This window comes from Colletotrichum karsti (genome assembly GCF_011947395.1).
Source record: "Colletotrichum karsti strain CkLH20 chromosome Unknown Scaffold21, whole genome shotgun sequence".
In the NCBI taxonomy this organism is placed as follows: domain Eukaryota; kingdom Fungi; phylum Ascomycota; class Sordariomycetes; order Glomerellales; family Glomerellaceae; genus Colletotrichum; species Colletotrichum karsti.
The window spans coordinates 831680-857663 of record NW_024065921.1 but is presented as its reverse complement, the minus strand read 5'-3'; the positions used below and the strand labels follow the sequence as shown (position 1 = coordinate 857663).

The 25984-nt window shown below is 24.9% G+C and overlaps 2 protein-coding genes across 2 annotated transcripts; one reads left to right on the top strand and one right to left on the bottom strand.

Moving 5' to 3' along the window:
- Positions 1-21079: 21079 nt before the first annotated feature.
- Positions 21080-22610, top strand: CkaCkLH20_07052 (duf895 domain membrane protein; the record flags this gene model as incomplete). Its single annotated transcript, XM_038889769.1, has 3 exons — positions 21080-21285; positions 21343-22377; positions 22430-22610. The coding sequence occupies 3 exons, from the start codon at positions 21080-21082 to the stop codon at positions 22608-22610; spliced, it is 1422 nt and encodes a 473-aa protein (XP_038745132.1).
- A 466-nt stretch (positions 22611-23076) lies between these two features.
- CkaCkLH20_07051 (uncharacterized protein) lies at positions 23077-25470 on the bottom strand (the record flags this gene model as incomplete). Its single annotated transcript, XM_038889768.1, has 1 exon — positions 23077-25470. The coding sequence occupies one exon, from the start codon at positions 25468-25470 to the stop codon at positions 23077-23079; it is 2394 nt and encodes a 797-aa protein (XP_038745131.1).
- Positions 25471-25984: the final 514 nt, after the last annotated feature.

The window sequence follows — 25984 nt, the reverse complement described above, 5'->3', positions numbered from 1 at the left end:
CCTATAATAGTAATATCTACCTTTATACCTTACTATTATACCTACCTATTTAGACCTTCTAGATATATCTATCTTAAATATAAATACTACTATTATTATTATCTTTTATATACTTTACTATTTTAACTAGTCTAGTAATACTAATAGTACTATAAAAAAGTAAGAGTAAATAAAATAACTAATAGTTATTAAATATTTACTATAGATATTAAATTTACTAAAAAAGAGTATATAAAGTAAAAATTATATAAAGGGAGTGCTACGCCCTATATTTAAGTATCTAATGCTACCTAATACGCTATTACGCGCATTTCTTAATACTAAGGTTTCTTAGTTCTATTTATACTATATAGTTAATAGGAAAACCTTAAATAGCAATAAACCTAATACTTTCTTAAATTAAATAATTACTATATAAATTAAAGTACTATTCTTAATTCTATTAGCTTAGGGCCTAGTTTATATATAGGCGCGTTAAGCGTATAGAACGTCCTATATATATAGGTGTGCGCATAGCCCTAGGGCTATAGGCGCACCTATATAAGCTACTTATATAGTTATATAAGGGCGCTATACCTTATATAACCGCGCGTATAGTCTATATGCTATATAGTTAGGTATATAAGCGGCCTATACCGCCTAAAACCCTTAAGCGCTATAAGATTTAAACTCACTGCGCGCACGTAAAACGTGCACGCCTGCTAGGCTAATAACCACTCAGCTAAGCGCCTAAAGTAAAAATTATATAGTAATAATAAAATAATAAAAGGGAGAGATTTATTAAAGTAATAAAAGAGGTATTTTTATTAATTATAATAAATATTAATAAAAGGAGTAAAATATAATATAAATAAATAAAAGATATAATTTATAATAAGTTAAATAGTAATAATAGTTAGGTAGAGTAAAAGGGGGAGATTTATTATAAGTTAGAGATATTATAAGATCTTATTGTTAGTATTTTAAATAGATTTAAATAACTTAATATTATAAATATAAAAATAGCTAAATAGCTTAAGATAGAGTAGAAGAGTAAAATAGATATATTATTAATAGGAGATTTAGAGGTTATAGAGCTTATAGCTAAAAAAAGATAATATAGATATTATTATTATTATTTAATATTTAATAGAAGTAGATATAAAATAAATTATAACTATTTATAATTAATAGGCTAATATTAATAATTATAAGATTTCCTTAAAAAGGTAAGTATAAAATAATTTAAATAGGTAATAAATAGTTTCTATTTAAATAGGCTAATATTAATAATCTTATAAGATCCCCTTTAAATACTTAAGTAGTAATAACTTATTACTTCCTTATAGTATAATAATTATAATAATTTAAGAAAGTTCTAGTTTATCTTAAGGTATTATCTATTTAATTTATAACCTTATTAATCTATAGTTAAGGAAAAAATTATAAGTAAAAAATATAATAATATTATTTATAAATAGTATAATAGTAAAGTTAACTATTAATTAGTATTAATATTACTAAATTAGTTAAAATAGTAAAATATATAAAAGATAATAATAATAGTAGTATTTATATTTAAGATAGATATATCTAGAAGGTCTAAATAGGTAGGTATAATAGTAAGGTATAAAGGTAGATATTACTATTATAGGCGGTTATATAGCGCTATATATAACCTTAGACTAAGCGTTCTAAGTTCTAGACGCCTAGGCGCTTAGGCGCTAAGGGGCAGTATAGGGCATAAGTAGGTAAATATCCTAATAAATACTTTAGCTATTTAATTTATTTTATTTATAACTTACTATTTATATATTTATTAAGAGTATCCTTTTTAAAAAGATTAAAAACTCTAAAGTCTATATTAAGATTAATTTATATTAATTAATAAATATTATAAAAAAAATTATATTAAAAGCTTAAATAATAATATTATTAATTTATTAATATAACTTATTTTTAGCCTCTTTATTACTTTTAGCTTTTATTTATTTAGCTTCTTTTAATATTCTTTTAAACTCTTTTATAACTTTAATCTCTTATACCTTTTATATCTCTCTTTTACTTTATTTTATATTATAACTAAATATTTATTTTAACCTTTAGTAATATCCTTTAATATATATAAGTTAGAAACTTTTAAGCTTTTTATAGATAGTACTATATATATTTAATGCTTATTAAAATTTAAAGTTTTCTTTTTTTAATTAATATAAAGGATTTACTCTTAATAATATTTGAATACTTTAGTTATTCTCTCTTATTTATTTATTTATATCTTAATAATTTTTACTCTTTTTATAATTTGATTTATAATATAATTAGCTCTCTATTATAATTTTTATTTTTAGTAATAAAGTATAACTTTTATAAGCCTTTAAATAAATAGATTAATGCTTAAAGCTATAGCTTAAAGAAGGTATTTATATTTATAAAGTAAATATTAATTTATTAATTAAATTATTATTATTTAATAAGCTATAAGTATTATATAATTATTTCTCTTTATTAAGAATATAAAGACTTAAGTTTATAGCTTTTATTAGCCTTTAAATAAAGAGTTACTCTTAAAGCTATAGCTTAAGGATTATAGCTTTATTTATAAAGTAAATATTAATTTAATTAATTGAACTATTGATAATTAAAGGGATTTAATTCCTATTTTATTACTAAATATAATAAGAATTAAATTAAGCTAAATAAATACTCTTTATAAATATTTAGTATTATTATTAAATAACTTTAAAAACTTTATTAACTCTTTATTATATAATAATATTATATCTTTAAATATAAATAATATTAATAATAAAAAAGTAGCTAGCTATTTTATTTACTATTTTAATAAATATATTTAAAATAATATAAATAAAAAGATCTTTCAAGCTTAATTTAAAAATAACTTTAAAGAGCTATTAAAATCTACTTTTAATAAGTTAAACTTAAAGATAAATAAGATACTTTATAAGTTTCTTATTTATAATACTATTTATATTCTAAAGAATAAATAATTAATTAATAAGAATATTTAAAAGTATATCTATTAAGATAAATATAATATTTAGAGTAATAATAATATAATATATATAAGAAATAACTAGCTTTATATATATTAATAAATTAAAACTAATATAAAGTTTTAAAATAATATTATAAGCCTTAAAGATAACTTTATTATATTTAAGAGGCTAATATTATTATTTCTATTTATTTTAAATAAATAAATAGCTTTTACTCTATTTAGTTTTTAACTACTTATTAATATTATTCTCTTTATACCTTAAAATAATTCTAATTAGCTTAAATTTACTTATTAATAGGAAAGACTATTTAGAGGTATTAATTATAATAATTATAAAAACTTAAGCTTAATTTAGCCTCTATTATAAGCCCCTTTTATATAAGTTAAGACTCTATTTATTTATTTTAATAAAATAGATTTAATTAACCCCTTTTTTTATTAAACTACTTTATAACTTTAATAGACTACTTTTAATATTAAGAGTTTAATAATATTAACCTATAAGCCTTTAAAAGTTTTATAAAGTTCTATAGTAGTAATAATAATAATATTAAGTATAATAATAATAAGTTAGATATCTTTAAGTTTAAGTTATAGATCTATAAGGACTATTATAATAAGGTTAATATTAAGCCTATTTAATATATTAATAGTTTTTTATTAATATTAAAAGGTAATATTTAAAACTATTACTTTTAATATATTATTAATAATAAAATTAAATTCCCTCTTTTTTATAAAATAGTTAAAATAATATAAAGCTACTTTAAGTTAAATAAGTTAAAACTTATTAATAGAATAATATAATATAATATTAGTTTTTTTATTTTTATTTATAATAACTTAAGTAAGCTTAAATTTAAAGTCCTTAAATTACTCTTTAAGACCTTCTCTAAAATTACGTCTACTTTAAGCTTTAAAATAAGAATTAATATAATACTTTATAATAAGTTAATTAAAGCCTATTAAAGTATTTAAGAGTATAAACTTATACTATTTAACTCTTTAGAGTAAATATCTTAACTATATAAGAAGTTATATAATACTATTAATACTTTTTCTTAAATATAAAAGATTAAAACTCCTATTTAGTTTATAGCTAAATATAATAATAATATTAATAACCTTTAAGACCTTAAGAAAGTAATATATATTAACTATAAGTTTTAATATAGCTAATAATATAATAATAATAATAATACTTATAGTAAGTTTAATAATAAATATTAGCTATATAATAGTAACAATAATAATAAAAATAATACCTTTTAGCTTAAGCCTAACTTTAAGAGAAATATCTATTAAGTTTATAATAAGTTAAGCTATTAATTATTTAAGTATAATAAGTTAAAGAGATTTAATAAGTTTAAAAGAAGTTATTATATTTAAAATATAATAAAAGCTAAATATTTAATATTTATTATAGTTTATAAAAATAATAATAATATAAAAGAAGAGAACTATAGTTTAATACTAATAAATAGTAAAAATAATATTTAATTTATTTAAAACTTACTTAATATTACTTAAGACCCCTCTAAACCCTTTAAGCTTTAATTCTTTTAGACTTTTTATATTAATTTATTATTTATATTTAATAGTAATAAAATTACTATTTTATTATTAAATTAATTAACTTATTACTATTTTATAAGGAATAATATTATTATTCTTTTAAGAGAACCCTTTAAAATAGTCTCTATTCTCTTATTCTCTCTAAATAGATTAAAAGACTTTAAGCCTATATAGATCTTTTACCTTAATAGATATAATATTATTATCTTTTAAGGGATTATATTAAATTTAAGTACTATTAGTTACTCTATAGCTAATAAGAACTAAGTTATTACCTTTTTCTACTTCTAGCTAAAGCTTAAAATTAATATTAATAAAGCTAAAGAGGTAATTATTTACTTTAGTAATAAGCTTATTAAAAGCTTTAATAATATATTAATTATTAATTCACTTTTTAGCTTAATTACTTTCTATATTATATTAATAAGGACCTCTTTTTTTATATATCTTAATAATATAAATGAACTTAATATCTATTTTAATAATATTATAAATTACTTTTATAATACTAAATCTAGCTAAATTAAACTAATTATTTAGAAATAGAGCTATATTTAGCTATTATTAAATAATAAGAGAATATTTAATTATAATAGCTACTTTATAGAAATTAAAGTATATTATCTCTATTATTATTTTAGCTATCTATTTATTATTCAACTTATTACCCTTTTATATTATACTAACTATAATATTTATATATTAATTATTAAGAAGTTAATTAAGGTCTATAAGAGTTATTAACTTAATATTAATACTTTTTAATAATATTAACTTTAATTATAAAGTTATTATTAATATAATATACCTTAATAATAAGTTAGTTCTATATATTATTAACTTAATTATTAGTTTTAATATAGTTAAATTTATATTAAATATCTCTATAAAAATAATATAAAAGACTCTCTACTTCTATTAGATTTAAGTATATTAAGGCTTATCTAATTAACTTATTATTAATATTAATTTAAACTTCTCTATTAAATAATTTAAGACTTTAGCTAAATCTATAGCTATTAATATTAAGATTATTTCTATTAAAGCTTACTATAGGATTAAAAAAGTTAAATAATATTATAGACCTCTCTAAAAGGCTTATTTTATTATTTATTAAGAGAGCCTATCTATAAGGCTTAAATAAGCCTTTTAAATAGTAGTTAAAGCTATTAATAATACTATTAAGCCTAATAGATTTATACTTACCCTCTTAGTCTTTAATATCTACCTTAAAATTAATAGTAATTTAGTAACCTCTTTAAATATTACTAAATAAGCTAAAGTAATTTAATAAGCTATAAATACTCTTTAAATTAAGTAATCTAAATAATAAGTTATTAATATTATTAATAGTTATAATAGCCTATTTATTATAAATATTATTAACTTATTATTATAATTATTTATTTAAGTTTATTATAAAAAGAGTAAATAAGAAAGCTCTTTTTAATTTATTACTATTTTTAATAAAACCTATATTATTTCAATACCTTAAGGCTAATAAAACTTTTTTATAATAATAATATAACTCTTTTATAAGGATAATAATAATATAATTATTAATATTACTATTAATAACCCCTTTTATCTTATTAATACTATTATATTATTAATAACTTAGCTTATTATTATTAAAAGAAGTTAAAGCTACCTCTATAAGATTTAAACTACTTTAATTTATAATAAGATCTTTATAATAGAAGTTAATAACTATAGGTTAGATAATACTATTATATTTATTATAATAAAAGAAAAATCTTATTAAAACCTCTATTTAAAGCTATAAAATAATAATATATTACTCTCTAATAAATTACCCTTTTATATTTTATACTATAAGGAGATTACTACCCTATAGAACTATAAAGTCTTTTATTTAATAGATATTTCTAAAGTACCTAATAGAATATTTAACTTATATATAGTTAATAAAATTAAAAATAAAACTATAAAACCTTATAAGAAGTTATAACTTATTATCTATAGAGTTAATAATAGTAATAAGTAGAGTATTTTAATATAGTTTCTTATAATTTAACGTTATAGTTTATAATTATTATTAGCTATTATTTCTACTTTTAATAAGAACTATAAGATCTAAATATATAATATTACTTAAGCTTATATTTAATTATAAATAATATTAATTAAAGAGATTTATATTTATTTATTTAAATAAATTAAATACCTCTATCTACTTAATATTATTATAAAAGTTATTAAGCCTTTATATAGTATTATTAAAGCTAATACTTATTAATAAGTAATATATAATATTTATTATAAAAATAAACTAAATATAATATATCTATATTTAATCTTTACTTTTTAATTTCTTTTTTAACTTATTAGTACTTTATTATTATTAAGATATAGATTAATAATATAATTAGCGTTTATACTATTAATACTATTAATCTATACTAAAAGGGCTAAAGTATTAAGTTAGTAACTATTAATAAGCTCCCTATTATTAATAAGATTAATAATATATTAAAATAGTAATATATTAAGTAAAGAGCTTATAGGGCTTATATTACTTCTATCTATTAGCTTAAAGCTACTTTTAACCTATTTATAGCTACTTAATAATAATAACTTATTAATATTAATATTATAATATTAAATTAATAAATTGCTTAATAGAAAGAGAATATAATAAAGAAACTATTTTTTATTTTAATTAACTTTATAACTATTAAGTTATTTATCTTTATTAATAATTTATTTATAAATAATATGAACTTTACCTTTTAGCTTAGCTATATTATTATACTAATTAATAAAGCTCTTATTAATAACTTCTCTCTTAAAATAATAAATAATATTATTTATTATTTATCTACTAAATATAAATATATTACTTATAGTATTTTAATATTAAAGATCTATATTATAGTTATTAATATTAATTTAGTATTTACTCTTTTATATATATTTAAATAGATTATAAATAAGCTTAATATTACTCTATTAATTTTAATTATTATCTATCTAGATTTATACTCTCTATATAAATATTTAGTTAAATTAGATACTATAAAAGAGAAGTAGCTTATAATTAATATTATAACGCTCTATTAGTTATATAAAAGATATAAACTATTAGGGGTTTAATAAATAAATAGATAAAATAACTTAGCTAATATATAAATAAAGTTATTACTAAATATAGCTCTTTACTATTTTATTAATAATAATAAAGTAATAATATAAATAGAGCAATAAATAGTATATAGAAGTATTACTCTAAATATATAATAATTAGTTAATAACTATTATAATAGGGGAGAAATATAATAGAAGTAATTACTACTTAAAAATAGCTACTTACTAACTAATTAATAGTTTAATAATAAGGGCTATTATAAAATTATTTAATTTATATATTTAATTAAGTATTTAGATAAATAATTAATATAAAATAAAAGACTATTAGTATTAAGATATTTACCTATTTATACTTTATATTACCCCTTAGCACCTAAGCGCTTAAGTATTTAAAACTTAAAACGCTTAGTCTAAAGTTATATATAGTACTATATAACTACTTATAATAATAATATTAACCTCTTATTTTAAAATAATAGATAATATTACTTATATATCTATATATTATCTTAAGGAGTAGAGCTATATTATACTATTTAAACCTATACTACTTACTAAGGATTTTTAACTAAAGAGGTTAAAAATTAGCTTTAAATCATATTAAATTTTTAAAATTAAATATTAAGTTATTTCTAATTATAATATAATAATAATAATAATTCTTTTTTAATAAGCTACCTATAATATAGATAATATTAATTTTATTAATATAGAGTAAGGATATTACTTTTATCCTAATTCCCTTAGGGATTTCCTAATAAATCTTAAAGATAATAAGCCTATAGATTAAGATCTCCTATTTAATAGGGTAGTTCTCTAAGAGGATTAAGGGATAAAGTAGATTTTAAATTATAATTATATAGTAATAATAAATTAAATTACTTAACTAAAGTTAGTTTAATTAAACTTGGATTTTTTATAATAACTTATTATAACTCTAACTTATTAACTATATTATTAAAGTTATTCCTTAAGTAATAATATTAATATTAAAGTTAAAAATATTAATAAATACATATTAAAGATTAATTATTAAAAGTATATTAAATAGTTATAAAATCTAAAATAAGCCTTTAAGGGAGTATTTAAATAGTTTTAAAAAGACTTAAAGAAAATTATAGTTATTTTAAACTATATAGATTCTAATTACTATAGCTATTAGAACCTATATAAAGATAATTTATTAGTAAATTATTAAGCTAATATTAAGAACTATTAGTTCTTTATAAAATAGATAAAGACTTTTATTAAAGATATTTAGTTTTAAAAACTTAATATTATATATTAAATTATTACTATATAATAATAAAGTAATTAGGACTTAAAAGACTTCTATATATATCTTTAATCTTTAGAAAAGGAATTTATATTAAAGCTAAGTAAAGAGAGTACCTTTAAGTTTTATATAAAGTTAATTAATAACTTAAAGAAGTATATATAAATTAATATTATTAACTTTCTTAAGACTTAAGAGAAAATAGTAATAATAATAATATAATATTAAGGGGTTATCTAGCTAAATATTAAGTATAAATATAAATCCTTATTAAAGGATATATGAAAATAAAGTATTATTACTTATTATAAAAGACTTATAAAAGCCCCTTAAAAGTCTCTCTATTTTAAAGAGAAAATGAAAAAGGATATTAAAGTAAATAAAAATAGAATAAACTATATTATTAAGAAACCCTATATTTATTTTACTTATAGTAATTCTAATTATTTATTAAATTAATACCCTTTTATTATAAAAAAGATAAATAAAAGTAAAGAGAAATTAACTTCTATTTAATTAGTACTTACTTCTATATTATAAAAGTTAAGAAAACTAATTAAAAAGAAATAAACCTCTATTTTTTCTCTTTAATCTAAAAATAAAAACTATATCCTATTTCTATATAGATATATAAATTAAAACTTAATAATTATTTATTATAATATATATTAATTTTAATATAGAGGCTAAATATAATATTATATCTATCTAATTTATAAAAAAGTTTTATTTTAATACTATAAAGCTTATACCTCCCCTATTATCTTTAATTTCTTATTTTATTATATTAATCTATAGGGTATACTTTATTCTCTTTATTCTTATTAGTTTTTAAAGAGCTTATTAAAAGTTTATAAAGCTTTATATAGCTATTAATTATAATTTAGCCTTTAGCTACTATATTGCGTTTAGAAACTATATATTTAACTAACTCTAAGTTTAGCCTAGCTAACTTAACTAATTAATAGCTATTTAGTTATATAACTATATATAAGCCTAAGGTTCCTATCTTAGCTGCTATTTTATTACTTTATACCTCTAGAACTTCCCCTATTATAATAATAATAATAGACTTTTTTATTATATCTTTAATACTTTAGAAGACTTCTCTAAAACTTTTACTATTTACTAACTAACTAACCCTTTTAACTATATAGCCTTTAGGCTAATATATTATTATAGATTAAACTTTTTAAAAGACTTTTAGCTTACCCCTAGCACTTAAGACTATTATAGTTCTATTACTTACTATTAGTAACGCTATTAATATTAATCTAAATCTATAGAACTTATAGATTCTCAACCTTAAGCTTAAGATGCTTAGCTATTTAGAGGAAACCTATAAGATACTTATAGGTTAATAGATTACTATTAATATCTAAAATAAATACCTTAATAATATTAAGATCCTTATCTTTAAGCCTATTAAGGGTAGGTATAATAATACCCTCCTTATTAGGGTTTAAAGCTAGTAATATAGTCTTATAGGTAAAATAAGCTATAGTAACTTTTATATTAAAGTCTAAATTATTATATTTATAGCTATTAGTACCCTAAATACTATAAATATATATTAGGTCTATAACGTTACTATTATTAAGCTTACTATATAATATATTAAGTTAAATAATACTTATCTTAAAGGAAGGATTTAAATATAGTAATAAATAAAAAAGATAAGGAATAAGCTTCTAGCTTAAGATAGTAGCTAGCTTCTTATACCTACCTAATAATATAATAGAGATACCCTACTAACTACCCTTCTAGCTAAAGGACTATAAGAGCATTATAAAGAGAGACTTATAACTAAAAGGTTTAGTACTATTATAGTAGATTTAAGCTATTATTACTATTAATAATAAGGCTTATTACCCCCCCTTTTCCTATAGCTCTTATAAACTTATATATACCTAAAGACCTTAGCTAAGCTAAACTTATTAGTTAATATTAGTTTAATTATTATTTATATCTATTTATTATATTAAGAGGTAGTATAGGCTAAAGTATTAGAATTATATTAAAGAACTAAGAAACTTATATTAATAAACTACTATAAAGCTCCCTTAAAGCTAGGTAATACTCCCTACCTATTAATTATAATTTATATTAAAATAAAAGTTTAATACTCTTATTTATAATAATACTAAAAGATTATAATATTTACTTTAAAGAGAGAAATAAAAAATAATAATTTAAAATAAATTAAAAGGCTTAAGAGATTTATTAACTTTAATACTTTATTAAATAAGCTTTTTAAAAAATAGCTTAAGTTTTTATTATTATTTAGCTATTTAAACCCTTATTATTTCTAAATAAAGAAAAGGAGGAGAAACTTAACTTATATTTAGGAGTTTAAGCTATTTTAAAGAAATTAAATTCCTTTAAAAATATCTTAACTCTTAAGAGTATAAATATTCTATTTCCCTCTAAATCTTTAAATTATATTATTAATCTTAAGGAGAGAGTAAGCCCTCTATAAGGGCTTATTTATTCTTTATTACTTTATAAACTTATAGCTTTATAAGAATATCTTTTAGAGTTTTTATAATGAAATTAAATTTACCTTTTAAAGAGCTTTATTAAAGCTTTTATTATATTTATCTCTAAATAGAATAGATCTTTATATTTTATTATAAACTATTAAGGTTTAAATAAAATAATAATTAAAAACCATTATTTTTTACTTCTAATTTTAAAACTTTTAGATTAAATTATAAAAGCTTAATATTTCTTAAAAATTAATCTAAAAGATATATATTATTATATTTATATCTAAAAGGAATATAAATAGAAAATAGCCTTTTAAACTTAATATAGCTTATATAAATTCTATATTTTATTTATAAAGCTTATAAACTTATTAACTATTTTTTAGATATATATTAATAATACTTTAAGAGAGCTTATAGATATAATCTATATAGTATATCTAAATAATATCTTAATATTCTTTAAAATTTATAAAGACTATATAAAGTATTTATATTAAGTTTTTATATACTTAAGGGAAGTAATACTTTTTATTAAACCCTTAAAGTATACTTTTTATTAAATAAAGGTTAAATTCTTAAGATTTATTCTATTAAGGGATAATATTAAGATAGATCTAAAGAGAGTCAAAGTTATTACTATTTAGTTAAAGCTAAAAACTTATTAAAAGGTTTAAGTTTTCTTAAAGTTTTATAACTTTTATAGAAGATTTATTTAAAAATATTTTAAAATTATAAAACCCTTAATAGACTTACTAAAGGGAAGTAAAAATAGAAAAAAACTAAAATTAATATTATTATTTCTTATTAAGAAGCTAGTATTTTAAAAGCTTATTTATACCCTTTAAAAGGCTTTTCTTTTATATTATTTTAATTTAGCTTGAAAAATATAAATTAAAATAGATATATTAGCTTTTATTATTATTAATATCCTCTCTTAGTAATAGCTAAATAAATAGTAATATTTAGTAGTCTTTTAGTTTTATAAGTTTAAAGGTATTAAATTAAATTTTAATACCCTTAATTAGGAAATACTTATTATCATTAAATCTTTTAAATATTAATAATATTATATTAAAAGGGCTATAAGTAAGGTTAAAGTCTTAACTAATTATTAAAACTTATAGATATTTATATCTTAACTAAAATTAAATAGCTATTAAATATATTATTATATACTTTTAGCTATTTATAACTTTATAATAAGATATTATTAGGGAAAATTAAACTCTATTAATAAGCTATTTTATTATTTAAATTATCTAAATAAAAAGGAAATAAATATTAACCTTTTTTTAAAGTTATAATAAAAGGTAGACTTATTCTATTAAGATATAGTTTTATAATAATAATTATTAAAAAGTTAAATTTAAGCTATTATAAAAGTAAAAGCTAAAAAAATATCTTTTTATAAAAAAGTTTATTAAGAGGATATATCTACTTTATTATTAAGCTTTATTAAAGATACCTAAATAAATAATATATTTAGCTAATAAATTATTAAAGACCTTTAGGGGAATATCTCTTAAAAACTATATTAATTTTTAATAGATAATAGGTTATTACTTTTTAAAGCTAAACTTTTTATCCCTTAAGAGAATACTTTAAAATAAATAATCTTAAATCTATTTTATAATAATCTATTAGCTAAATACTTTAAAATAAAGAAAATAATAAAATTAATTTAAAGAAAGTTTAAATAAATTAATATAAATTAAAATATTAAAGATTTTATTTAGAGATATACTATTTATTAAGTTTAAAAGTAAAAACCTATTAACTATATAGAGAGTTAATATCTCTCCCTTAATTAAGCTATCCCTTTAAGAAAGTCTCTATAGACTTTATTATAGGTTTACTATTTATATTTAATAAAATAATATAGATTAATACTATATTAATTATTATAAAGAGATATATAAAATATTATATCTATATAGTAGTAAATATTAATATAATATCTATTAATTTAATAGAGATCTTCTATTAAGAAATTAAATTTAAATTTAATATACTTAAGGGTATTATTTTTAATAGAGGTTTAATATTTATAAGCTAATTTTAATTAAAACTTTATTATTATAACTATATAAAGTAAAAGCTTTTAATAATATTTTATATTTAAATAGATAGCTAAATAGAAGCTATTGATAAATAATTAAAATAATATTTATAATACTTTTATTATTAAGAAGTAAACTAAATAAATTTACTTTTATAAACTTAATATATAGTAAATAATAATTAAAACTTAATAATTAGAGTTTTACTAACTAAAGCTCTTATAGGCTATTAGCTAGAGGTTTATTTTAATTTTAAGAATAAAATTAATATAAAAAGGATATAAAGTATAACTAAACGCCTTAAAAAACTTTATTAAATAAAGAGAAACCTTAAGGAATATTAATAAAAAATAATAAAATAATAAGTAAAAGGCTATAATAAGTATTATAATCTTATTATTTTTTTAATTAGATCTTTTATCTTTTTATTAATTTAAAACTTATAATTTAAAGTAATATAGTATAAATTAGCTTTAAAGTATATTAGTCTTTTTAGAATACTTAACTATATAGAAAAGTAAGCTTATTATTTAGCTTTACCTTAATAATACTTATAGTTATATAATATTTTCTATATAAGCCTCTTAGAACTATAATATAATAACTAGAGTAATAAACTCCTATCTATATTAAATCTAAAAGAGAGTAAAGATAAATAGAAACTTAACTAAATCATAAACTATTATATAAAGAATAATAAAACTTATTATTTAATTAAATAGTTTAAATAGCTTTTAAAATATAACTTTTAAGTATTAATTAAAAACCTAATTAATATTAAAAAAGCTTTTCTAAATTATAATAAATAAAAAGCTAAATAAAAAGCTAAAAAATAAAAAGAATAATGAAAAGGAATATAATTTATTATTGAAAAGTTTCCTATTAAATCTCTAAAAACCTTAAGACTATTAGTATTTAGTATAGCTAAGGTCTCTCTAAAGAAGAGAGAAATAAAATAAAAAGAAATTAAATTAAAATATAAAAAAAAACCTAAAAACTATTTCCTTCTATTTAAATTAAGTAATTTCTTAATAAAACTAAAGATTATAAATAATAAAGAGTAAATAAAAATATAATTTAACTTAAAACCTTAATTAAGAGTTAAGTTAAGTTTATAATAATAAGCTAAGCTATAAAAATAGATTAAAACCTTAAGGTTTTATTTTATACTTAAAAGTAAAATATAAAATAAGTTAAAAGTTTAGTTATAAGCTCTCTTTTTAATAGAATTCTAAGCTATAAAGCTAATATTAATTATAAAAAAAATAAATAGGAATAAAGTTTTAAGCTATATAATTATATTAATATTACTAGGGAATTACTACTTTATTTTAAGACTTATAGTATTATTAAGATTATATTTAAGTTAGTAATAAGAAAATAATATCTAATTAGAAGTTTAATATTAAATATTAATAATCTATTTAAAATTACTCTTAATCTCTTAATAATAAGTTAATAAACTATTAAAAAAGAGGTTAAATATACTTAAATATATTTAGCTAAAAACTTTAGCTTTACTTAAGTTTTAATATTAATAATAAGTAGCTTTAAAGGCTTTAAAATCCTTTAGAAGACTAATTAAGATCTCTATAAGCCTCTATTAAAAGTAACTTTAGTTAAGAAGAGTTATATAGATAAAAAGCTTATTAAAAATAATAAGAAAGGTAATTATATTATTAAAATTACTAAATATTAAAGTAAAAACCTATATACAATATTAATAAAACTAGATTAAAATCTAAATAAATTAAGAATAAACTTACTATAATATAGGTATTATTATACTTAATATATTAGTTATAATAAGATAAATTAAATATATTATATTAATAGAAAAAATTAAAAATAACTTTAAGTTTAATTTTATTTAAGCTAATAAAGTCTCTTAAAAGATAAATATATAATATAGAGTAGGTAGTTAGCTAAGTAGTTTTAGTCTAGCTAGCTATTATATATATATATATAGTAGTAATAGGTTTAAGTCCTATATTACCTATAGGTTTTAAGCTCTATTTATATACCTAACTATATAGTATATAGACCGCTATAATTATATAACGTTATATAATTAATATAGTCTATACCCCTAGTAATAATAGTGCTACTATAAAGCTATAAGTATATATATATATATATATACTATTAATTTATTATAAAAAGTAGGTCTATATTAAGGTTCTTATATATAATTAGCTTATTATTTTCTATTACTTCTAGATATAGGAGAGTATTTATTACTATTAGAGATTTTTACTTATACCTATATTATACCCTTTATTAATTATATTATTATAATAGTTATTATTTATTAGTATATACTATAGCGCCTATATACTATTAGTATATATATATATAGTACTTAATATTAATTATTAAAGTATATAGAAATATATACCTTACTAAACTATATATATAATATAGAGTAAAAGTAATATATATAAAGGTAAGATATACCTTATAACTTAAGATCTATATTAAGAATTAAAAGAGAAAAATATTTTAACTTTTTATTATTTTTATTATTATTCTCTCTCTATTTATTACTCTTATTATTACTATTAAAGTAATAAAAAGGAGAAAGAGGAAAAGGAGGAGGAAGAGGAGAAAGAAGAGAAGAAAGAGGATTATTATTATTATTATTATTATAGCCTTTAGCTACTATATTATATTTAGAAACTATATATTTAACTAACTTTAGGTTTAGCCTAGCTAACTTAACTAATTAATAGCTATCTAGTTATATAACTATATATAAGCCCTAGCTTTCTATTTTAGCTACTATTTTATTACTTTATACCTTAACTTCCCCTATTATAATAATAATAATAAACTTTTTTACTATATCTCTAATACTTTAGAAGATATCTCTAATACCTTAAATCTCTTTCTTACTGCTACTCCTTTTTACTATTTACTAACTAATTAACCCTTTTAACTATATAGCTATTAAGCTAATATACTATTATTAATTAAACTTTTTAAAATACTATTAGCTTACCTCTAGTACTTAAGACTATTATAGTAGTTCTATTACTTACTATTAATAATACTATTAATATTAATTTAGATTTATAGTACTTATAACTTAACTTTAGGCTTAAGATCCTTAGCTATTTAGAGGAAACCTATAAGATATTTATAAGTTAATAAATTACTATTAATATATAGAATAAATACCTTAATAATATTAAGATCTTTATCCTTAAGCCTATTAAGGGTAGATATAATAATACCCTCCTTATTAGGGTTTAAAGCTAATAATATAGTCTTATAAATAAAATAAATTATAATAACTTTTATATTAAAGTCTAAATTATTATTATATTTATAGCTATTAATACTTTAGATACTATAAATATATATTAATTCTCTAATATTATTATTATAAAGCTTACTATATAGTATATTAAGTTAAATAATACTTATCTTAAAGAGAGGATTTAAATATAGTAATAAATAAAAAAAATAAGAAATAAGCTTTTAGCTTAAGATAGCTAGCTTTTTATACTTACTTAATAATATAATAAAGATACCCTATTAGCTACCCTTTTAGCTAAAAGACTATAAAGATATTATAAAAAGGGACTTATAACTAAAAGGTTTAATACTATTATAGTAGATTTAAGCTATTATTACTACCTATTAGTAATAAGGCTTATTACTCCCCCTTTTCCTATAGCTCTTATAAACTTATATATACCTAAAGACCTTAGTTAGGCTAAGCTTATTAATTAATAATAATTTAACTATTATTTATATCTATTTATTATATTAAGAGATAGTATAAGCTAAAGTATTAGAATTATATTAAAGAACTAAGAAACTTATATTAATAAACTACTATAAAGCTCCCTTAGAGCTAGGTAATACTTCCTACTTATTATTATTATTATTATTATCTCTAAGACCTAAGGGATTACTACTAAAATTACTATTATTTTATTACTACTTATTAGGATTTCCTCTTTATCTTATTAAGTTATTATAACTATTACTATAGTTTCTATAGTAACTATAAGGATAGCTATAAAGATAACTCTAACTATAGCTTAAAGTATTTATATCTTATTATTTATTTCCCTTATTATTAATATTAAAAAGACTATTATAAATAGCTATTTAATTAATATTAAAAAAAAAGCTAATAGCTTTTAAGAAGAGCTTATTTATAATAATAAGCTTTTTAAGCCTTAAGAACTTAAAGATAAGAGTTTTTATTTTTATAAATAATAATAAATTATTTATTATATACTTCTAAACTACTTTAATATTTAAAAGGGTAATTAACTTTTAGTATTTTAATGTTTTTAAGGGAATTAAAAAATAAAAAAATAGAAATAAAAAAAGATTATAATAATATAAAGCTAAACTAAAAGATTATAATAGTTAAACTAAAAAAGAAAAAATATATAATAAAATTTTTATATAAATAAAGATATAAATAAAGTAAGAGCTAAAGTTATTTAGGATAAATAACTTAATAGGGGAATAGTTATTTTAAGATAATAAATAATATTACTTATATATCTATATATTATCTTAAGGAGTAAAGCTATATTATACTACTTAAACCTATACTACTTATTAAGGATTTTTAACTAAAGAGGTTAAGAATTAGCTTTAAATAATATTAAATTTTTAAAATTAAATACTAAGTTATTCCTAGCTATAATATAATAATACCTCTATACTTTATTATTACTTTTATTTATTTAAACCTTTTAAATATATCTATTTTAAATATAAATACTATTATTATTATCTTTTATATACTTTACTATTTTAATTAAGCCTTTAAGTACTATATTATAATTTAAACTATATATTTAACTTACTCTAGGTTTAGCCTAACTTACTAACTAACTAATAGCTATTTAGCTATATAACTTATAGACCCTATATATAAGCGTAAGCTCTTATTTTAGCTATTAGTTTATTACTTTATATTTTAACTTCCCCTATTATAATAATAATAATAATAATAAATCTTTTACTATATATTTAATACTCCAATACTCTTCCTCTAAGCTACTCCTCCTAGCTATTTACTAAATAATTAGCCTTAAGGCTATTAAGTTAATATCTTATTATATTATTATATTATTATACTATTAATATTAAGCTTTTTAATAACCTCTTTAAGAAACTTTTAGCTTACTCTTATTATTATTTAATAAGGCTATTATAGTTCTATTATTTATCATTAGCTATATTTATAATATATTATTTAAATAGACTTAACTTATAGATTCTTAACTTTAAGCTTAAGCTTTAGATCTTTAGCTATTTAAAAGAAGCCTATAAGGTATTTATAAATAGCTAAATTAATATTAATCTATTTAAATTACTTTATTATATTATAATTAATTTTTAGCCTTTTATTTATTAAGCTTTTACTATTTAGGCTATTATTATTTAAACTCTTTAAGAAAAGTAAGACTTAAGGCTTAAAAAATAGCTTATATTTTAGAGTAAAATATATAAAAGCTTTCTTTTTAAATAAGATATCTAAGTCTTTATATTTAGAGCTTAAGTTTTGAATATTATACTTATTAGTTAAATCTATTATATTATTAAGCTTATTAAGAGGTATATTAAATAATATTTTAGAAGAAGGATTTAAATATAGTAATAAAGAATTATAAAAAGATAAGAAATAAGCCTATAGCTTAAAATAATAGCTAGCTTTATAAGCCTACTTAATAATATAATAAAGATATTATTCTAGCTAAAAGACCTTAAGGGTATTATAAAGAGGGATTTATAACTAGAAAGTTTAATACCTTTATAATAGGTTTAAGCTATTATTACTACTTATTAGTAATTAAGCTTATTATTTACTTTTCCTCCCCCTATTTTTCCTATAGCTCTTATAAATAATATATATACTTAAAAACCTTAGCTAAGCTAAATATATTAATACTAATTTAATTATAAATTATATCTATTTATTTTATTAAGAGATAATATAGGCTAAAGTGCTATTATTATAATAAATATATTATAGAACTTTATATTAAGAAACTATTATAAAGCTTATTTAGAGCTAAGTATTAGTTTATCTTTACTATTTTAATTAGTTTGAGAAACGTAATAAATTTACCTATCTAAGTGCCTAATTACGCTTAGAGGGAGGGTATATTATATATATTATAGTAGTAGGTATATAGTTACGCGCGCGCACATAGGTATATAGGTATATATATTTTATAGGTCTATACCGCTAGAGCTAACTACTTATTAAGTATATATATACGCTAAGTTGGGAAATAGCCCTACTAGAAAAACCTAACCTATAATTTTAGTTAGCTAAGCTTTAACACTCTAACCTAATAAGGAATAGCTAGAAAATTATACTAATTAGCTCTTATTATCCCACACCTACGCTATAGGCTGCTATTACAGCTTATACTATTATATTAGTAGCGCGCTACGTATATAATAGCTTATAAGCTGGGCCTATTATATAAACGCGCTAAGGGTCTAAGCTTACGTTATTAGTTATATACCCCCGCTATATATAGCCCTATAACGTATGCGGCGCGATTCTAATAAAAAGTAGTGCTAATAGTGGGATTTAAACCTATACGCGCAGCGTTAAAAAGACGTGCGCACACTAAGCTGCTAGATTATGCAGCCTGTTGGCATTTTAATTAGTTTAATAATATTAATAATTTCTTTTATTATTTCTTTTATAAAATAGTAATTTAAATAGTTATTTTATATATATTACTTTAATTATTAAAAATAAATAGTTTTTAAATATTTAATATTACTATAAAGTAAATATAGCTATATAGATAATATAAATACTTATATAATTAATATTTTCCTTATATTTAAGTTAAACTTTATTTTAATAACTACCTTTTTAAGTAGTAGTTTACTTTAAAAACTTTACTCTAAATAGATTAAATAGTTTTTATTTTATCTCTAATAGTATAGTACCTTTATAATAAGTATATAAATAGCTTATACTACTTAAAACCTATAAGCACTATATAGTTTAAACTTACTATATATATATATATATCTATTAGGCTAGTAACTATTTAGCTAAGCGCTATAATATATCTATATATCTTAATTATAGAATAATTTATAATTTATATTTAATATATATCTTTTTAAATAAGTATTTTATTTAATATATTTATAGTAATAAATACCTTTAAAAGTAAAGATTTTTTTAAAAATAAATATAAAGCTACTTATTAATTATATATTTATCTATTTACGTTTCTTAAAAAATAAAAGAGTCTTAAAGTAGAGCTCTAGTGTTCTTAACTTTAGTAAGGAAAAGATATACCCCAGTGCATTAGCATTTCTATTATTCATAGACCCAATGGCGCAATCAACCCACAATAAGACACAATGGCTGTTGAAAATGTCTGCGCGGGTCCTTAGCTGCTAATAAAGATGCCGGGTGATGAACAGGGCTAGCAGCATGATATTTGAGCCGCACCTTCTTAATATCTCTCGTTGAAATACTCGTTGCCGGTACGCAACACTGTCATGCTGCCTTGGAGCGAACCCTTCCAGGAGATTTTCAAGACTCACAATGTCAGCCGCCGTGGACCGTACTCAGACCCGCGAGCGGGATTCGCAGTCGCCGACTGCCGCCCGGTTATCCAGCCCGAGTGCCGACCGGAAACCGGTCTTCCGCTCCGTGCCGTTTCAGATCCTGGTCGCCTGCGGCGTCTCGTTTACGGCGCCCGGAATGTGGGATGCGCTCGGCGGCCTTGGAGCGGGTGGGGCCGCCGAACCGTGGGTTTAACCAACGCCGGAGTTTCGCCCGTTGAAAACGCTGATTGTTTATCTCAGATACGCTGTCTCTGCGGCGAACGCTCTGGTGTACGGATTATTCGCCGTAGTTTGCGTGGCCGCGGGAGCCATTAATAATCGCATCGGCTTACCGTACGGACTCGCCCTCGGCGCCATCGGCTACCCCCTATACGGTGCCGGACTGTACACGAACAATGTCAGCGCCAACACCTGGTTCATGCTGTTTGGCAGCGCCCTCTGCGGAATATCTGCTGGGTTTTTCTGGGCAGCCGAGGCCGCCATCATCATCGGCTATCCGTCGCCAGGAGATCGCGCCTTCTACCTTGCGATCTGGCAGACAGCGAAGGCAGCAGGACCTATTGTTGGTGGTGCCATCAACCTGGGTCTGAATGCTAACAGGAAAACCACCGGATCCGTGTCTTCATCTACGTACATTGTCTTCATCGTCATCATGTGCCTTGGGTTACCTATCGCTCTATGCTTATCGCCCCCGAGCAAGGTGTGGCGACGAGATGGGACTAGGATCAGCACAAAACTGAGCTCCAGCTGGGGTGCCGAGTTCAAAGCCGTTGGAAAGTTGTTTATTAGCCGCAGAATACTGCTTTTGCTACCGGCTTTCTTCATCAGCTACTTCTATAACGGCTTCATGAGTACATGGCTGGCGACGTACTTTACTGTCCGCTCCCGAGCATTCTCGAGTTTCTTTACCAACTTTGCCGGCATCTTTAGCTCCTTCCTCGTTGCGATGTTGCTGGATAACCAGAGGATCTTTATAAAGACCCGGGGTCGCGTCGTTTTCACATCCATTATTGTCATTCTCGTCGGCACATGGATCTGGGCCACAATCCTGCAGAAGCAAATTTACGATGGCGACGAGCCGCCTGCGTATGATTGGTTCCAAGGCGGATTCGGCAGGAGCTATGCTCTCGTTTTTTTCTGGCAATTCGGGGGTCAAGCCTTCCAGCAGTTCTTATACTGGCTTGTTGGTCAGTACGCCACCGACCTTTCCGACTTGAGTCGTCACACTGGCATATTGAGAGGCACAGAAGCCCTCGGTCAGACCGTTGCCTGGGCGTAAGTAATATGCTTCAGCTTTCAGCTCGACTTCATACTGACACTTTGGCAGAATGCAGTCCGAGGGCAACGCAAACCACTTTGTCAGCATCGGTCTCAACTTTGGCATAACCGTACTGTGCTTGTTTCCCACTTGGATTATTCTCTCTGAGCTCGAGGGAAGCCACGAAAGTCCTGCCTTAGAAGAAGAACATACCTCAGACGGGGGCAAGGCATCGCCACGTGAGGTTTAGACTAGAAACTTTTCGTGTAGGTTGCTGTTTGTTCTGGACAGGAGGAACCACAATACAAATCAAGTTTAAAACTCCCACCCACATAATTTGTCTCTTACTTGCGAAGGCCTCCAGACTCCCAGACAGAAAATCTTCCACGTCATCGATGGATACTAGGTGCCTTGACTCCAGAGGTGCCATAGAGGAAGTTGAGCGAAGCTTAACCGTCAGCTAACAACAGTAGAGTCCATCGTCCGTCGACCAATGGCGGTTGGTTGGCTCATATAATGAGAGGCGCGGAGGCTCAAATTGTTTCCTGTAAGTAGGTAAGCTACGCGTCAACTCCATTGACATCCTCGTCAACGGCACTTTGCTTAATCACTGGGCATGAGCAGTTGTGTGTGGTCTTCATGAATGCGAGTGAACTCAGGTGGTAAACTTTTGCCTCTAATCTCTAACGCCCATCCCATTTCCCAAAACCAACACATCATGCCCACGTGTCTAAATTAAGCACCGTGCACTGGGGCTCCTTGCCGGATCGCTGCACCAACCTGCCCAAGCGAAGGACTCTCTCGCCAGCAGCTTCTAATGCTGCGACAGCCTCTTTCTCAAAGGCTACATCCACAGCTGCAACCATACCGATGCCAGTGTTGAAGGTGCGAACCATTTGATACGGCTCGACGTTACCGCTTGTCTTCAGCCACTTGAAGACGGCAGGCATCTCCCATGTGTTAAGGTCGATCTCGGCAGCCAGATGATCCGGGAGCATACGAGGCACGTTGTCAATCAGACCACCACCAGTAATGTGGGCAAGGCCCTTGACCAGGCGGCCTTCAACGACCTTGCGTAGACTCTTGACGTAGATCTTGGTTGGTGTCAAGAGGCTCTCACCCACTGTCTTGCCAGCATCCCACGGGGCCTCGTCCGTGTAAGCAAGTCCCTCTCTCTCTAGGATACGGCGTACGAGAGAGAAGCCGTTCGAGTGGACGCCACTCGACGCCAAACCAAGCAAAATATCGCCAGGAGCCATATCATCCTTGCGGGGCAGCCTCTGGCTGTTGATCATAACGCCGAATGCGCAACCAGCGGCGTCATAGTCGTCCTTCTGGTACATGCCGGGCATCTCAGCGGTTTCACCACCGACAAGTGTGCACCCGGCATCAATGCAACCCGCCGCAACGCCCTCAACAAAGGATGCCGCGGTTCCCAGGTCAAGCCTGCTGCATCCGTAGTAGTCCAAGAACATTAGGGGTCGGGCTCCCTGGACGACCAGGTCGTTAACATTCATTGCCACCAAATCGATACCTACGGTATCGTGCTTGCCCATTTTCTGAGCAATCATGAGCTTGGTGCCAACGCCGTCAATCGCCCCGACCAAAACCGGGAGCTGGCCGTTGTCGAGTTGAAGACCGCACTTGGCGAGATCTAGCTCGCCACCGAAGCCGCCAATCTCGGCATCCGCACCAGGCTGCTTGGTCGCACGAACGGCCTTCTTGATGCGCTCGACGAACTCGTTGCCCGCGTCAACACTTACGCCAGCGCCGGCATACGTCAGAGCCTCACGCTCTTGTTTTGAACGGAACGCGCGGTGGGCAATGTCCTTGCGATAGTACATCTTGTCGAAGCTGATGAGTGTGACTCCCTGCTCGTACGCCTTTTTGACCGCGGCTTCGAGGCTTTCAGCAGTGGCATTCACGGCGATGACACGACCTCCCGCAGTCTGAAGCTGGCCTTCGGGAGTCAGCTTCGTTCCGGCATGGAAGACCGTGACGTCCGGTGACATCGACGGGTTGACCACCATGGGGGTTCCCTTGGCATAAGCTTCTGGGTAACCGCCTGCGGCCACGACGACGGTAGCGCTGTACTTATTCTCGATGTTGATGTCGACGCAGTCCAAGCGGGCCTCGTGAGCCGTGCATGCGAGCATAACTTCGGCGAGATCCGTATCGGCGGATAGAAGAGGGAGCACAGTCTGGGTCTCCGGGTCACCGAATCTGACGTTGTACTCGAGAACCTTAGGGCCGTGTGGGGTAATCATGAGGCCGGTGAATAAGACACCTCTGAATGGGTAGCCCTCCTTGCGCATGCCAGCGACAGTCGGCTGGACGACTTCGAGCTCAATTTGGCGGATTAGCTCCTTGGTAGCGATGGTAGTGGGAGCGTAGCAGCCCATGCCACCAGTGTTGAGGCCCTGGTCTCCATCCCCGATTCTCTTGTGGTCTTGAGCTGGGGGGAGGGACATGGTGTGGTTTCCGTCACTGAAGGTGAGGATGCTCAACTCGTCGCCGGTCAAGAATTCCTCGATGACGACCTCATCTCCAGCGTCACCGAAAGCTCGGTCGACCATGATTTCCTTGAGGGCTTGCTTAGCCTCGTCCTTAGTAGTAGGGATGATGACGCCCTTGCCAGCGGCCAAGCCGGTAGCCTTGATGACGACGTCATGAGATATACAGTCGATATAGGCAACAGCCTGTTCGTAGCTGGAGAAGTTCTCGTAGGCGGCAGTAGGAATGTTGTGTCTCTTCATGAAATCCTTGGAGAAGGTCTTGCTACCTTCCATCTGGGCGGCCTCCTTCGAAGGACCGAAGCAAGGAATACCGGCAGCACGGAAGAAGGCTTCAACACCATCGACAAGAGGCGCCTCGGGGCCAGGGACAACAAGACCAACGGACTTGGACTGAGCAAATTTGACGAGGGCGGCGTAGTTATTGGCGGCGATATCGGTGATGTTGGTAGTCTTGGGGCAGGAAGCAGTACCTCCATTGCCAGGGGCGGCGTAGATAGCCTCGACCAGGGGGGACTGGCTCAGCTTCCAGGCCAGCGCATGTTCGCGACCACCATTGCCTATGAGCAATATGCGCAGGTTGGCTGTCGAATTCATCGTGGTTGTGTGGTGAAGAAAGTGACGACAGCGGAGGGGTTCAAATATGATGTCGTGGAGGTCGCTTGGAGATTGCTCGACTCGACTCGGCTCGGCTTTGCACTCCAATGGATTGCTGGACGGAAGGTGAGAATGTCAGAGACACAAGAAGCTTATTGTCTTCACCTCCGGTGCCTGAATGAAGGGTAAGAGAACTCGTTGCGACGCCGGCGCAGAGTGTTTTGTTATCGAAAAACTGCCCCTCCAAGATTGATCAGTGACCCTGGGGCGGGGTGAAAAAATCGGGAACTTTGTACGAGTTAGCGCGAAAATTTCAGTTGGAGAATTCTGGCTACCCCACCTTCCAGAAATGATGAGTCCCCGGTTAGTGTTACCGTGCGGACCTTACGTATTCGTACATGAAAACCTCAGGGTTCTGAGCGAGGCTTCTGAGAGTACCGCCTTGACACCGGCCGTAGGCCGTTACCTGCGTCGTTGCGTGATGTGTTGATGCTTTCAACTAACCTTGCAATCC